At 41.2% G+C, this 16,056-nt stretch overlaps 1 protein-coding gene and 1 pseudogene across 2 annotated transcripts in view; one reads left to right on the top strand and one right to left on the bottom strand.

Annotated features, from left to right (window-relative positions):
* The window catches only part of LOC149030068 (protein SHORTAGE IN CHIASMATA 1-like), a 29,735-nt pseudogene extending 14,779 nt beyond the window's left edge, over positions 1–14,956 (bottom strand). The window contains exons 1-6 of the transcript XR_016171224.1: positions 13,739–14,956; positions 13,285–13,365; positions 13,118–13,201; positions 12,935–13,009; positions 9,749–11,714; positions 6,421–6,625 (exon numbers count right to left, since the gene is read on the bottom strand). The product of XR_016171224.1 is annotated as a protein SHORTAGE IN CHIASMATA 1-like (transcript). The remainder of the gene's footprint in view (positions 1–6,420; positions 6,626–9,748; positions 11,715–12,934; positions 13,010–13,117; positions 13,202–13,284; positions 13,366–13,738) is intronic.
* On the top strand, positions 14,272–15,629 carry LOC149030067 (uncharacterized). The gene is made up of 4 exons (XM_089144405.1): positions 14,272–14,392; positions 14,502–14,703; positions 14,816–15,354; positions 15,477–15,629. The coding sequence occupies exons 1-4, from the start codon at positions 14,272–14,274 to the stop codon at positions 15,542–15,544; spliced, it is 930 nt and encodes a 309-aa protein (XP_089000531.1). The 3' UTR covers positions 15,545–15,629.
* The last annotated feature ends 427 nt before the right edge of the window (positions 15,630–16,056 follow it).

The following is a 16,056-nucleotide window of genomic DNA, read 5'->3' as shown; positions in this document are numbered from 1 at the left end:
GGTTTGCCTCAATTCCTCGTTGGGATACCATAAACCCAAGGAATTTTCCGGAAGAAACTCTGAACGCACATTTCTCTGGATTTAGCCTCATCTGGTATGTTCTCAAAGTATCAAAGACTTCTTCAAGATCTTCCAAATGACTTCTTCGGACAATACTCTTTATGAGCATATCATCCACATATACTTCCATATTTCTTCCTATTTGGTCTTTGAAGACTTTGTTTACCATTCTCTGATAAGTGGCCCCAGCGTTCTTCAACCCGAAGGGCATTACTTTATAAAAGTAACTTTCTCGATCCGTCATGAAGGCCGTATCCCTTTCGTCCTTGGGATTCATCCTAATTTGATTATATCCCGAATAAGCGTCCATGAAGCTCAATACTTCATGTCCTGCTATAGCGTCGATCAAGAGGTCGATCCATGGATGTGGATAGCAATCCTTAGGGCATGCCTTATTCAAATCTGTGTAATCCGTACACATTCTCCATTTGCCGTTGGCTTTCTTCACCATTACTACATTCGCCAACCAAGTTGGGCATTCAATGGGTTTTATGAAACCCGATTGCTTTAGTTTCTCCACTTCGGTTCTGATGGGAGCATGTTTCTCGAGCGAAAAATTCCTTCTTTTTGGATCATTGGAATTGCATCGTCCCTAATCCATAAGCTGTGTTCTGCAACTCTTCAATCTACTCCGGGCATATCTTCAGCCGACCACGCGAATACATCTAAGTTGTTTTGGAGAAACTCGGTGAGTTCTTCCTTGAATTCTGTAGGTTGTTCTGAACCGATCATTGTCCCTCTCTCTGGAAGATCCGGATGAAGTTGAATTCGCTCAAGCTTTTCAACAGGTTCGGCTCTTTGCATAACTTCTTCATCCCGGTCATCCCAAATTTCAATACTCATTGTATTGCCCGATCTCTCGGCTTTTTTGACTTTCTTAAGATAGTTCACATAACATTGTCTGGAGAGTCGCTGATCAGAAGAGCACTCCCCGACTCCTGCTGTGGTTGGAAACTTCAACTTCATATGTGTTGGAGAAACCACCGCCCCTAAGGCGTTAAGAGTTGGCCTCCCGAGTAAGACGTTGTAAGCTGAAAGGTCCCGAACCACCATGAATGTTGCTTGGACGACTGCATCCCGAGGGGAGGTCCCAATCCTTAGATCCAATTGAATGGTCCCTTCGGATATGGCGGACGACCCGACGAACCCATATAAGTGAGTCCCGCATGGAGTCATCATCTCGTCTTCAAACTTCAATTTCTTAAATGCTTCAAAAGATAGTAAGTCGGCGGAAGATCCCGTGTCCACAAGAACTCGGTGAACTTCTCGATTTGCCAATTTCACTTTGATAACTATAGCATCGTCGTGAGGAGAAGTGACGCCCTTGAGATCTTCGTCGGTGAAGGTTATTGGATCTGGGCATAAGTCATTTCTTCGTTTTCTTGGCAACTGCATCGATCCAACGAACCGTGCCTTTTGCTTCGCCTTCTTAATGGATTCTTCCGTCGGATTTCCCAAAACAATGTAAATAGGGGAAAATTCCCGAGTGTCGGGTTTCTTCTCGGGATTCTTATCTGCCCTCTCGGGACTTTTGGATCTGAGTCTTTTTGTTGATCGAGGTGGGGACTTCTCTCGATCTTGTCGGCTCTTTTGAAGATATTTTTCAAGATGCCCTGCTTGGATGAGCTTCTCGATCTCGACTTTGAGATTTCTGCACTCATCCGTATGGTGGCCGTAGTCCTTGTGAAAGCGGCAATATTTCGTCATATTCCTATCTTCGGGTCGGGCTTTTATCTTACCCGGCCACTTCAAGTTTTCTTTATCTCTGATCTGTAACAGAATTTCTGACCTCTTAGTATTAAGAGGTGTAAAGTCCCCAGTGGCGAGTCTTTCTTTCCAACCTCCCTTTTTATCATTTTTTGCCCGAGCATTTGAATTTTGATCTCTTTCTCCATAATTCTTCTTGTCCTTTACGCCTCTTGTGGACTCTTCTCGGGCTTCAATAACTTCTGCGACCGTTGCTTGCTTTTGGCATTTCTTAAGAAGTGCTCCATAAGTCCTCGGCTTATCTTGGAGCAATACCTCGAGCAAATGTCTTTGGGTTATTCCACTCCATAGCGCATTGTACGCTACTGTATCATCCAATTCTTCAACCTCAATAGCCACTTTATCGAATTTGAGAAGGTAGTCCCGAACGGACTCATTCGGTTTCTGCCTAATGGCAAAAAGGCTATCTGCTGTCTTCTTACTCCCGATGCAACTTCGGAATCGGGCAATAAATTTTCTCCCGAGTTCTCAGGAAGTTTTGGATGGATCTTGGCGGTAGGCTAGAAAATCATTTTATTGCCGGGCCTTTGAGAGATGCCGGGAAGGTTCGGCACAACTCATCTTCTCGGCCAATAACAGCCATGACAGATTTAAAATAACTAATATGTTCTCAAGGATTGGACTTACCTTCATAGGGAGTAAACGTTGGCATGATAAAGTTAGGTGGAAGAGGTGCTCTCATAACTTCTTCTGAGAAGGGTTCTCTGTCAACCACGTCATAGTCGTCATCAAGGTCCCGATCATCAAGCCGTCTCTCCATGGCATCTAATCTTCTCCTGAGACCATGCACCTCTTGACGTTCTTGCGGAGACCGAACACTTCCGAGATCAGAATATTGGGAAGTTGGTCTATGAGAAGATCCATACCGACTAACCGACCCTCTCGGGTCATTAGATCTAGAATGGCCTCTTCCGTGGCTTTCGCCTTCTTGTTCCCGGATTCCTTCATTTCTGCACTCCCTTCTAGGTAAGTCCCGAGTCTGCCTAAGCCCATCCAAATTGTGGAACACACTTCCCCTCGACCGATCCTCTCAGGGACGTGGCTCTTCAATATGCACTCCTTGAGATTTTTCTCCAACCCGTTCGGCTGGTCGCCTTGGTATTCTGGGATTTCTCCTTTCTTCGTTCACCGGGCATTGCTTACCCCGAGTATGTCGCCTAGCTTCACGCCTTCATCCTTCTTGGGAATTTCTAAGGGGTCCAGGTGGTACCCCGATTTGATGGACTAAGCCTTGAACAACTCCTTGGAATTCCAACATTTGTTGTTGGACTTCTCTTTGCATATTCTGCAAATCGACCACTGTCGCTGGAATTGGAGGTTGACTCGAACCACCTTCTCCAAATGGAGTTGGAATAGTTAACGGGGGATTATCTGGAACCCCTTCTTGAACTTCCTCTGTAATAGGAATTTGTTGATCTAGGGAAGGGAGAGTTTGTTCTTCAACACGTTCGTTTTCTATCTCCCTCTCCCTCGCTCTAGTGAGAATTTGAGAACTTGTCACCTGAGGTGTGGTACGTCTTGTCATGACTTTCTGTGACGATTCCCACAGACGGCGCCAATTTTTTGCGTCTAGAACTTCTTCGAGGGCCGGACATTGAGATGACCACCTTAAGAGCTCTCCAGCCAAGTTGGAATAACTGGGAGGCCTGCACACACAAAGAAAGCAAGAACGGTCCGGCCTAGTTTTGGCCGGGGAACCGCCTCCGACGCTCAAGTCAGCCTAGGCAACAATAAGAGTTCTTGAGAGAGTTCTCAAGAACGTAATGAGTAATTTACTTAGATGAAAGTTCTCGTACCTTTCTCCATGTAGGAGGTGGGTTTATATAGAGGTTACCTGGAGGCGGCGATTCCTTAAGTTTCGGATCGATAGTTGAGAAGTGAGTGGAGTAGTGGAATAACGGCTCCTTCTTTGTCGCACCTGATAGTGCCGTTATGCTGACTCACCTCCCCAATTCTCGGAATAGATATGCTGAGTGTTTATGCGTAACTAACTCTTCTTGACTTGGTCAAAAGAGTCTTCTGAGAAATGCTTGAGTTGGATATATATTTTTCCCGAGTGAAGCACTCGGGACCCTTCTCCAAAGAAGAGATCAGACAACCCAAAAAGGTGCATCTGTCCCGAGTGAGGCACTCGGGACCCTTCTCCAAGGAAGTGATCAGACAACCCAAAGGGGTGCATTTGTCCCGAGTGAGGCACTCGGGACCCTTTATGAGGGAAGAGATGCACCAGCCCGAGGGAGGTGTATCTCTCCTGAGGGGGGGGACTCGGGACCTTAGTTCCCCATAACACAATCTTATCAAGAAAATTAAATGGGATCTCTTCCTAGAGCATAAAAAGTGAATAGGTTTTAAACAATTTAAAAAATTTACTTGGGATCTGAAAATGAACAGCTTGTGAAACAGGGATCAAGAGATCAGGTTCAGATAATGGATTGGTCCCAAGTCAATCCAAACTTATCAAGAAAATTAAATGGATACAGGGGGTTGATGTTCCACTGTAAATTATATATTGAGTGAGTCCCATTGATCCTTGGACCTTACCATGAATACAAATAAAAGGAAAAGGCAAAGAAAGAAACTCTAGACGAATTATGAGAGCAACAGCTAAATGTCAAAAATAACACAAGTAAATCAAATTGTGAGATCCATCACAAAGGACGAATCAGGATTTGTAATCCTCATTCAAGTGCAGGGATTTTAAAAATTAAGTATGGCAAAGGAGACACTTTCAGAGCATGATTTTTTTTTAAAAAATATTTTATTATTATTATTTTTTTATAACATTTAGCTTCTATAAAGTGTGACAAAGTAGATCTAAAAAACCACCCTCCTCTTGCCGGCCCCCAGGGTCCCCCCTCCCAACATACATGCATAAAAAATACCATGTAAAGGGAAAAAATATCCCCATACAGGCGATGTTGTGAAGGGATGCTTTCACATGATCTCTCATAGTCTGACCAATTGACCATTTGAGCCATGCACTTATGGTCCCTCTCTCTATGACGATGGGCCTTTATTGATTAAAGTATTTCCCTACCGTGATTCGTGTGGTATGGGATGTTCGCCCACATTAATGGTGTGGGAAACCCTTTGGCCATATGAAAACTGAAGCCTTTAAACAGTTATTCTGACGCAGATCCAGCAATGAATGAGGCTATTTTCTTTGAAGCAACCTATGTTGATAGATATAGGAGTTGGCCATTATTTAGTCGGTTTATGTCGCCATGGGCCTGTTTCTATGGGCCTAAACGTTAGGTGCCTGGCTGAATACTAAAATAGTTTAATTATTGCTTTAATTATGTAAAAACTGTCTACTTTAAGTTGTAAGGGCAAATTAGTCTTTTCCTGTGTTTTATTTCAGTTTAAAGCATCCAAGTCAAAGTTAGTTAGAAGTAGGTTAGCTGCTGTCCTAGATGAAGTCAGTTTCCAAATTTCAATAGGACTTCTTTATATGAGGCCATAAACAGCCCCCCATCATTTAGAATGGGAATGATTTCAGATTATTAATAAAGTTATTCTCAGGTAGAGAGTGCTGCTACTGCAACTGTGTTCAATTCGGAAGGTCCAAGATTGAAAACCAATGAAGGTGCACAGTGAAGTCAAGCCTAGGTTCTTGCTATGGCTGAAAGGAAAACCTTCTACAACTCCATCTCCATTCAATCCAAAGCTCTACAAAGCTCCCCAAGTCCCCATCCAGGAAGTCCCCATCCAGGAACCTGGAAGCCTACACGCCATCATCCTTTCATATCACACCTTTATTCTCTATTTTCTTGTGTTTTTCTTGAACTTTTGGATTGCCAATACACTCAAATTTCAAAGGTCAGGTCTACGCCAACCTGACCATTTGGATTGATTCAAACTTGGAGGAAACCTTCCTCCCTATCGAGTCTACCTACCCCCAAAGTTACCCCTCCATCCAAGCCCTCAAGACCCATTTGCCATAGGAGCTCCACTAGGACTCAAACTCCTACCAAGTCTAGGACTCTCAAACCAGCTATTAAACAAAGCCAAGTTTCACACCATATCATCCTTAGGACCTGCATATCCATCCCTTAAAGTTTCATTTAAATCCAAGCATTACAAGTATCCAAGATACCCCTTTACATCCTAGTTCAAAAATCTGGTTTTGAGCTGACTTTATTGAAGATCTTAGAAGTGTGCTGCCTTGTTGGGAATCCCCAATCGAGGCTGCTTCTTAATCCTGTTTGGAGAACAACTGAAATAGCAGAAAATTCTAACTTGTGGTAATTGTTTGAAGAATAAATCTTGCTCCAGCCAACACCCAAGTTACCCAATCTCTTCCTCACATGGTAATCCTAGTGCTCACAGAATTTGAAGTCCATTTTGCAGTTACCCTTTCTATCATTGATATCTCTGCAAGAGTTGCTTTTCCCTTCTTCCTCCTCTAGAATGTTATATGCATTTATTAATGACTCTATTCCATTTACCCAACCACATAGAATGAAATTCCCGTGCGTGGATGAATTAAAATATTTAAGTCCTGAGCAAAACAATAGGACTTAATGAAAGCAAACTCTGTGAAAGTTAAATGGTTCATCATCTACTATGCCTTGTATAAGGAAAGAACATTACCATTGTGAAATCATTATGGGATAAATAGAAACCTTCACAGAGAGCTTTGGGGGCACTAAATTCCTCCAATTCCACCTTCAGGAAGTGAAGATGAGACACACCAGGTAACTTTGGGGAAAAAGAAAATATTTTTGATCAACTGTGTGGACCTCCATATTCCAAAATAATGTTGAACTTGTTGAATGGAAGTGATGCGTAGACATTCCTGTGCACAAGCACCAAACATAACTTGAAATGTACATTTGAAAGCAATGACCTACAAGTAGATTGTATCTGGAGTCACAATTCACAATATTGAAAATTTTTCTTTATCTAGGTTTGGAAAGAGATATAGCCCAATGCCCTAAGAAAGGAAAAAGAAAAGGGTGCAATATAATGAGAATCAGCCAAACAACTAATAAAGTATGGATCAGTAACAGCCCCAAATATGCATAAAGACAAGTTTTCCTATCCGACAGCCAGAAGCCCATCGATCTGAGTTCCCATACAAAGTAGATAAGGCATCTAAATTTGAAAGTAAATTATCCAATATATAGTGAAACGACAGACACTGTGAACAGCAACAAGGAATTGTGTTCACCTAGTGTTGGTAGGACCAGATTGTTGGTCATGCGAGATGTGTAATTAAGTCAGCACGGGACCACTTAAACTAATGGTTCTGCAGATCATGGAAACAAGAGTTCCACATATTTTGACTAATTTAAGGTGAAATGCAGCTTAGTTTTCACTGAGTGTAACTTTTTTGTTTTTTGGAGGGGGGGAAGGAACGAATAAAAATTTATTACCAAAGCCCCAAAAAGAGGAGAGAGAAAAGAATATACAAGAGAGGGAAGAGAGGGGAGGAGGAAAATTACAACTGACTAGCCAGTAGAAGGGTAGAGCCTAAACCCTAGGTAACAACAATAAACTTGTTCCTTGGGTGTCCGCAACTGGGGGACGGGGAAGAGGACGAAGTCTAGCAAAGATATCAAAACAAATGGCTTTCCAAATCAAGTCCAGGGATATGTGTTTGGGAGTCCATCTCCTAAGGTTCTGCTTCCACCACAACTATGAGATCATGGCACAAACACCAATTTGCCATCCAAGTCACAAATAATTGAACCAGAAAAAGCTCTTAAGAACAATCCCAGGAGAAACCCAAAGGAGTGTCTAGAGCAGGACCAAATGGAGACAATGAATTCCCCCATAAGGAAGGGAAGAAGACAAGTGGTTGACATCTCTGGGGCCACTCCAGCAAAGAATGCAATTGGGGTTGATATTAAGTGGCGATGAATAAGGATGGATTGTGTAGGAAGGCAAAGGTTGCAAGTTGTCCAGTGGTGAGGGTGTGGCAAGGGATATAGCCTTTAAACCAAACCAGGGGGTAGGCTACTGAGAGGGACGGGGTGCAAGCATGGTTCCTGGTAGAGGAAGTGCAGAAGGAGCCAAATGGTGTGATCATAGGGGAGGGGGTGTAGGGGGAGGTTAGACCAGATCTAACTGAGACTTGGTGATGAAGGAGAGCGGGAGGAACCCAAGAGTTGTCAGGAATGAACTTGGAGAGCAAAGTGAGCTTCAGGATGCAAATGACATAGACCTAGCGAGGGCCTAAGAGATTGTAGAGGACGCTAGCGTGATGCCACGGGGGTCGAGCCAAAAGAAGGTGGAGGAACCATCAACAATCTGAGTGGAAATGCTTGAAAGAGAGAGGGCTCTCAACTGGAGAAGCTTCCTCAAACCCAAGAAGGGTTTGTCGGCGAGGATAGAGTCCAAATGGAATCAAATCTCAACAAGTGGGAGTAACCCCAATTGACCCAACTGGAGTCATGCTTGGTGGAGATCTTCCAAATGAACTTTTATAGGCTGGCACCATTTTGGTTCAAGAATTCTCCAAAAACCTTGACCTCTCTTAGATTTAGGGAAACAGTCTTAGGACCAAGAGATGGGGGTGAATGAGACAAGAAAAATCTTGCTCTTTCCAAAGGCACAGAAGAGCGCTTCCATAGCACAGATGGTGATTTTTGGAATAGAAAAGATGCCACACCAGTCTGTACATCAATATAGGGACCATCCTCTTATAGAGCTTGCTTCAAGATTGCAAGTCAATGGAGCAAAAAGTAACTATCTCGCTCATGATTTCTGTGTGATCAATTAATAATAGAAGCTTTGATGCTTTGAAGCAAAAATACAGTCTATATATCCATTTACAGAAAGTAAATCATCTGCTAAACTCCTTCCTAGCCATTCTTAATTTTAGTATCTACCTGTAGTAGCAGAGTATAAAGTCCAGTCCCATCATTTACTATCTCAAACTCAGCACTTTCTGAAAAAGACATTATCTCTATAGTCTATTATCATTGTTATTTTTTATGCAAGGTGGTGTGGATGAGTGGTCAAGATTACATCTATATCCTAATCCTATCTGAAAATGAACTTGGAAACTTTCTACCAAGCTTCGACACCATAGAACTCCCAGCCACCCAGAAGGGAGGTCAATACAACATTTTATCTGGGGTGTACATAATGTGAATTCAAGAATTTTCAGTCTCATCTCCAAAAACTCAGAATGATTTAGTGTGAAACTATCTTTTTGTATCTATGAACAACATTAATCTGACAAGAGTCCAGAACAGTTTCCAAGTCTATAGGGGAAAGATTTGTAAACCTTTGAGAGAAGCTGTGGTTCACAAATCTTTGAAGACCATCCGTAAGGCATGATTCGGTTTTATCTACCCTTAAAGGTTTTCTAGGAATAGAGTAGGAAAATGACATAACCCAAAGAAATGTAGATTGAAACTAATAAATTGCAGTACCATTTTTACTACTATATTATCCATTTAGAAGTACAAAATTCACTGTCTTTTTCTTCAAGTGAACATTGTGCACAAGACAAGCTTGAATAAAGGATGCACCCAATAAGCCTGTCATTCCAACGCAAACCACCCTGTGATTTGGAGTGACAGGAAATTTCCTCCGGCTGGACAAGTTTTGGTCAAACCTATGAGGCTGTGGTGTACAACATCAGCTAGCAGATGATGGTTCAAGATTCAAACATGTCCCAGAGTCACCAGCGACTTCTAAGATACATGTTTTATATGAAAGATAAAGAACTGGAAACAAGTCCTCAAATTTAATAAACAATAGAACATGCAGCTGAAAAACTACCAACTGCATCCTTGGAAGTATGCCTTTTCTACAGTTCCAAAGAAGCATACCGGTCAGAAATATTTGTGCAGATAATGCGACCAATATCTTACTTACTGTATAACTAACAGCTAGAACAAATAAACAGGTCATAACCATGAATTTCACAGAATAATGACATCTACATAGAGGATGCAAGACATACTCGTGGGATATTAATAAGCAATCTGAGTGCAGCATGGAATTCATTATAATCTTGGTGAATATGTTACTGTTCCAGGGATCTGTTTGATCAGCATGCTTTTGAACATCCTGTACTTCATGAAATAATATCCCCATGACATTCAACAGTCTCTTCAATGGCACCCAAAATAGTTGATCTGCACAATCAGTACTTTTGAACCACTTTGAGAAATTGTCTTCTGCAAAATGCCCTGGATAACAGACAGTGACACGTGTGATTCTGTTATTTATCTATCCGCCTTCTGGTGAGCATCATTAATCAAGGATTGAAGTAAGCTTAATCTGCATCTCAAGTATTTGTTACTTCTGAATAAGTTGTCTGCATACAAGTGAGCCGTATGAATACCATAAAAACATAAAGTAACAAGCCATCTGTTTGATTGCATATAATGTAACAAGTGCCAAAATTGTTTCATCTTCACAAACCAGTGTTGTTTGTCTTGCACTAATGCTCTTATTCAAATCCACCAGATTTTGTTTTTTAATGCTAAGCAAGTTGAAATTATCCACCACAGGGAATGATGGCCATATTTGCTCTTTAAGAGCAACTTCATTTTCCAAGGTTGCTAAGTAGATCTTTTTGAAGTTGCTGACAAGGCTTAGAATATGATCAGACAGCCTGATTTGGTGGACTTCAATGTCCCACTGCTGTGGTTTCAGTTCAGCTGAAGCACACATTGCCATTGGATTGTAGGATGAAGGAAGAGGAAGTTTGGCTTTGCCATCAATTTTATCAGGGACTGCTGGATCACCGATTCTCCTTGCAGCTGCCTTCTTGGGGTTTAGGAAAAAATCAAGATCATTGGACTGTGACATTGATTCAAACAGCATCGTAACCTTATCAGTGCTAGTCTCGCAAGCAACTTCTTCTTTTCCCAGCTTTTGGTTATCATTTGACAACCAACTGTGAGCAGCTTCAGTAAGAGGCTCATTGACCCCCAAGGTTACATCAGTGACTTCAACCAATATTTCTTTGCTTTCTGAAACACTAGACACATCTGGAGTTTCTTCTCCGAAAGCAAAATCAATTCCCAACATTCCACTATTAGAAAAATTCAACTCAGCATCAGTGTTATAGGTGTCTATCTGCTCCAAGTTCCATCCTTCTCCCTCCAAAAGATGCCAATCTAAATATATACCATCTGAAGCAGATGGAGGAAGTGGTTCTATGACAGCTAGAATTTCATCAAGCGCTGATAACGGCTGTATGTCTTCCACATCAGATAGCACAGGTACCAGCAATGGTTTGAATGTGTCATCCAAAGTGCTAGTTCATTGTTAACAACTGATTCATAAAATTTCCAAACAGAATCTATGTCATCTTTGAGTGTCTGGTCACCTATTCCAGCTCCATCAGCTATTTGTGAATTGGAAAAGACTTCAGAAAATTGAAAGGTATCCAAATCAAGGATCTCAACCTCCTGAAACTGAACTGCACTTACATCGGAGAAAAAATAACCTGACATCTGTAGACACATCACTGAAACGCCTTTAATATCCATAGCATCTTGTATGGAACAAAAATCCATATCTAAGGCCCAATCAAGACAAGACAATTCAGGAAGACACAGATCCAATGGACAAGGTCCTGACAGACACTCTAAAAGATTGACATCAATAGATCCTAAAAGGTCCTTGCTGTCAACCACTAGGTCAAAATTCTGTGTGCATTTCTGGTCTTCAATATTTTCAAGCATTAAATGAAGTTCTCCCATTGATGGGCTCATGTAATACTCCAACCTGATCTCATTGACTTCCAAGAGAGGAAATTTGCTACAACAGTCCAGTGCAAAACCAGCATCTTCCACAAAACAAGAACTCCTTTGCTCCAAAGGAACCTTAGAATGAATGTTGTCGACTGAATAAACTGATTATGTAACCTCACAAGGGAAATGAATTGCAGTTCCAGATTTGAAGTCAACCATATCCTGCAACAGGAAGGGAGAATGACACTTGAAGGTCAAAGCAATTCCAATCAAACACATATAAAAATAGGGAGAGAATCTACGTCAATTTGCAGATTAAATTGCCTTAGATTAAGATACCTTATTTCATGGCACTCAAAAGTACCAACAGGTTGTTGCAACTTGAAACCACTGTGATCACAGTGGAGTACAGATTGCAATTCAACCAACCAAGCAGATTGTTATCCTCAACCAACAGCGTTTTCTTATATGTAAAAATGATGCCACTAGCAGTTCAAAGGAAACACTATAACAAATATTCTGATAGCGGAGGGGATATCAAATTCAAAGAACACATTAATACTGTATGTCATCAACATCCTCTTGTCCATATAGAGTAATGGGAATCCCTCGTTATTCTAGCCAAAAAAAAAATCCCTCATTATGACTTCCCTAAAACTTCCCCTAATAATTTGGAAGACTAAATGTTATCTATTCATTCCAGATTTATAATGTTGCTGCATATATTTATTTCCTTGAATTTAGAAAGTTCAAAATGAAGTAAGAGAATGGAGAGAAACTCAAGACACAAAAACCAACTACTGATTCATTCTTATACTGTCCAGCATAGTTAAGCTCTTTCAATTGTAGACTTCAGTGTAACAAGAACAATTCAACATAAAAATTTTTTGCATTTTACGTACAACAGTCCTTGCCTCATGTTGCCACTAAAACTTACTTTTCTTATAAGCCCTTCAATTTTTTTTTTTTTTTTCATTAACAAAGGAAAGAAGGGGAGGTTGGAATACAAAGAGGCTCAAGAAGGCTCAATATACAGTACGTCCGCACCAAACCTTACAACAAATCTAAAAGGGCACACAAAAAAGAGAAAGAAGATACAAAGCATTAGGCAAAAATGGGCAGCCTTTCAAATTTTACATCATGTGCCAGATTGTTGTCCTCCTATCAGACCCTAGCACCATGTCCTCATATCAACACTACTAATACAAGTAGAGATAAATTATGAATATACAAGTCTGCCAATGTTCGAATAGAATATGAGAACCCCAAACTCAGCCAAAACCTGTCTTCCACTCACAATTATCATGCTACTAATGACTAAAAACTAACTCCCTTGCCTCCAAAGCAGACAAAAAATTAATTATGAGTAAGACCATTAATATTAGCTAGCAAAATGCGACCGTATACTTATCCCAAAAATATAAGTAATGTTTAAATCTTACCAGAGAATTTTCAATCTCCGAAATTTGGGAGAAGATCTGCCTATCCTCTTTATGAGAAAAGCGCACATGCTCCTCCTGTGCAAGGATTCGACCCCACAAACAAAAGAATCCAGTGAAGTTCAACAAAGAATGCATGAATACGAATAAAAACTGAAGTTAGATTCGCTACAGCAACCACCTTACCAATAAGCAATCCAGTTCTGGTGTTTCAAGCTGGATTACTTTAAACCTGTTACTTTCCTCTTCACCAGCAAACTCATTTTCCACCTGCAACAGACATGAAACAGAAATTGTTGAAGAGAATCCTAAATCAACTTCGAACAACGGAAGAAACAAAAATTCTGTTCTACCTTCAGAATTTTGAGCTCTACAGTCCCAGATCCACAATTTACCAGACTCTCTTCTTTATCATATTCGTAATCAGATTCTTCCTGAAAGTGACGAAAAACTTAATTTGCTGAAAGAAATTGCAACGTGCAAACACAAGCAAAACCAATCAAAACAAGAGCTAAACTTAGGAAATCATTTTCGTATGTCTGTCAATGTCGAAGTTCATATTTTAAGGTTCTCAGCGAATGTTAACAAGGATATCAGCTATCAAGTGTCGAGAAGAGACTTTGAAGCAGTGAAATGAACAGCTAAACAGAGCAGTCTCCTCTTCTGTTTTCTTCGAAAGTATAATTATGTACGGACAACAACAACAACAACAACAAATTTGAAAAACGAAGAGCTCGAATGAAAGAGCGATCACCAGAAGAAAGTAACTGCAATACAGGTATGCTTTGAGTTGAACAGCTATTTTACCTCGTGAAATTGAACATCAGTAGCTATGGTTGTGGATTTTCTCCGGTTATCATCTGTCTTCCGTTCATCAATGTAAGCACCTTGAATCCGAATAACCGAAATATCTCCATTATCAACATCAATAGTACGAGGAAGAACATCGGAGAAGAATACACAAAGAGCATTCTCTACCGAAAGCCTCTCGATTTCTAGAGAAACACTCGAAGTTGTTTCGAAACAAGAAGTTTCTTCGCTGTCGCAGATGTTCAAAGGCGAGAAATGAGGCACTGGTAGACGAAAAAAGTTTAGGTTATCAAGGCCTTCGATCGAAAGGCGTTTGAAGTAATTGACGCAACGGAAACGAGTGCGCATAGTATTCAAAAATGCCTGTTCTCTGAAGGAGAAGTTTTTCTTCTTCGATTTCTTCGTCGGACGAGGATTACTGAACCAGCAAAAGACGAAAGAAGCAGAGGAACTACAAGTACAAATCGTTTGAAGGCTACTGCTCAATCGAATAAACAGTGTTGCTGCTTCCCACTAAAATTCGATGCTACATGGAGAGCTTAGGAACCCCAACGTGTAAACCGATACGCATTATATTATATCCATACGTGTCTCTTCCTGATGAACGGAAGCGGAACAATGTGCAGCTGGCAACCGCCCTTTTGCCTCTGAGTTCCTTCTTAAAACCATGGAGTTTTATCTTCTTCTGCAACTCACCGAACAAAGTAAGAGCGTCAGCAAACTATACAAGAGAAAAAGAATTTCTTCTGTGTTAATTCAGGTGGGAAAGAAGCAGGGGTTACTCCATTGATCAGTTCATTTGGGAAGATGGAAGTATCCGATGACCCAGGTGAACATAAACCCTGGTCATCTACCGGTAGCCATGATCAATTCTCCCCAGATTCGCCTCCCACTGAAACCAAAACTGTCGGAAACGAACCAAAAAAACCGTCACAGGGAAGTACAGCCCAGGAACAGAGCGGGTATACATAGCTAATGACGAAAATAGAATAGAAATTCAAAATTTTGAATATCCTCTATATCACACCAGCCCATGTTCTTAAAATTTCATAGTTATCTCTAATTGTGAAACAGGGGAGAAGGTGGAGAAGCGAATAAGTCAGGCACATTGGGTGAATATGGGCGTAAGGTCGCTGCCACAGTTACAGAGAAGTTAGCTCCTGTGTACGGGAAGGTTGCAGAAGCTGGAAGTGCGGTGGTTACCCCTGTGTATGAGAAAGTTGCTGGAGCTGGAAGTGCAGTGGTGTCGAAGTTTCCAGGAACAGGGGCGGGAAAGGAGCAGAGAGAAGGTGAAGAAGGTAAGGTTGGAGGAGCTGGTAAAGGGGTTTCAGTGAAGGAATATGTAGCAGAGAAATTGAGGCCAAGTGATGAAGATAAAGCACTCTCTGAAGTTATATCGGAGGCATTGCATAAGCGCCAGGGAGATGAGTCGCCGGCGAAGGGGAAGGTGACGGAGTCGCCGGAGGTGGCTAGGAGATTGGGTTCCGATCAAAATGAAAATCACCCGGTTAGCTCGAGCAATGAGGTAGGGAAGGGCATGGTAGAAAGCATTAAAGGAACGGTTGCTTCTTGGTGGGGGAAGAAGGGGGAAAAACAGCAGAGCTCCTCTCATGGTAATGGTTTTCTATTAATTGAGCACAAGATTAAATTCATTCTTATTGTTCAGTTTCTGATGTGAGAGAATCAGGATATGATTTTTACGTGACGTTTTCATTGTTCTGTTGGTGTGTTGCAGCAGAAGACAAGGTTCCTCATCAAGATCACGAAGATGAACGGAGGAGGCTTAACGAGTCGAGCAACTGATCGATGATTGTGACCTGCAGGAGATGGATATGAAGCAGACTGGAATGTCTGCACTCTGCATGTGTTTTCTATTATATTTTACTTTCGCAACCCCACTCGGTAGGTACCTCTAGACTCACGTCATGTGTGTATAAAAAGAGTTCATAAGGTTGAATAATGAAAGAGGATACGAGTCTTAATGTGTGAATCATGACAAAATTTTCTTATGAAAAGAAAATTTACCGTAAATAACAGCCAAACAGCCAATTATTCCAATAGGAGATTGAATCCATCGGACCTTTGCTTCAATTCTACACATTATTAAATGTGCAACTACTCCTGCACATTATTAAGTGTGCGAGCTGACCGTTGACCGTATTGAAATTTAGAATTTTAAGATCCAAAATTCAGCTTGACAGTCTACATCCTCTCAAGGCCGGATTTAAATGATTTTTTCGGTTTTGTCACAAAAATTAGTCGAATTTAAACGGTTCTGCTACAAAAATTGTGCAGGAGGAAGCCCAACGGGTGTG

Source organism: Hakea prostrata, chromosome 1, assembly GCF_041222555.1.
Source record: "Hakea prostrata isolate BN-2017 chromosome 1, UWA_Hpros_2, whole genome shotgun sequence".
Classification (NCBI taxonomy): Eukaryota; Viridiplantae; Streptophyta; class Magnoliopsida; order Proteales; family Proteaceae; genus Hakea; species Hakea prostrata.
The sequence above is the reverse complement of the archived record's forward strand: the minus strand, read 5'-3'. Positions and strand labels throughout refer to the sequence as shown.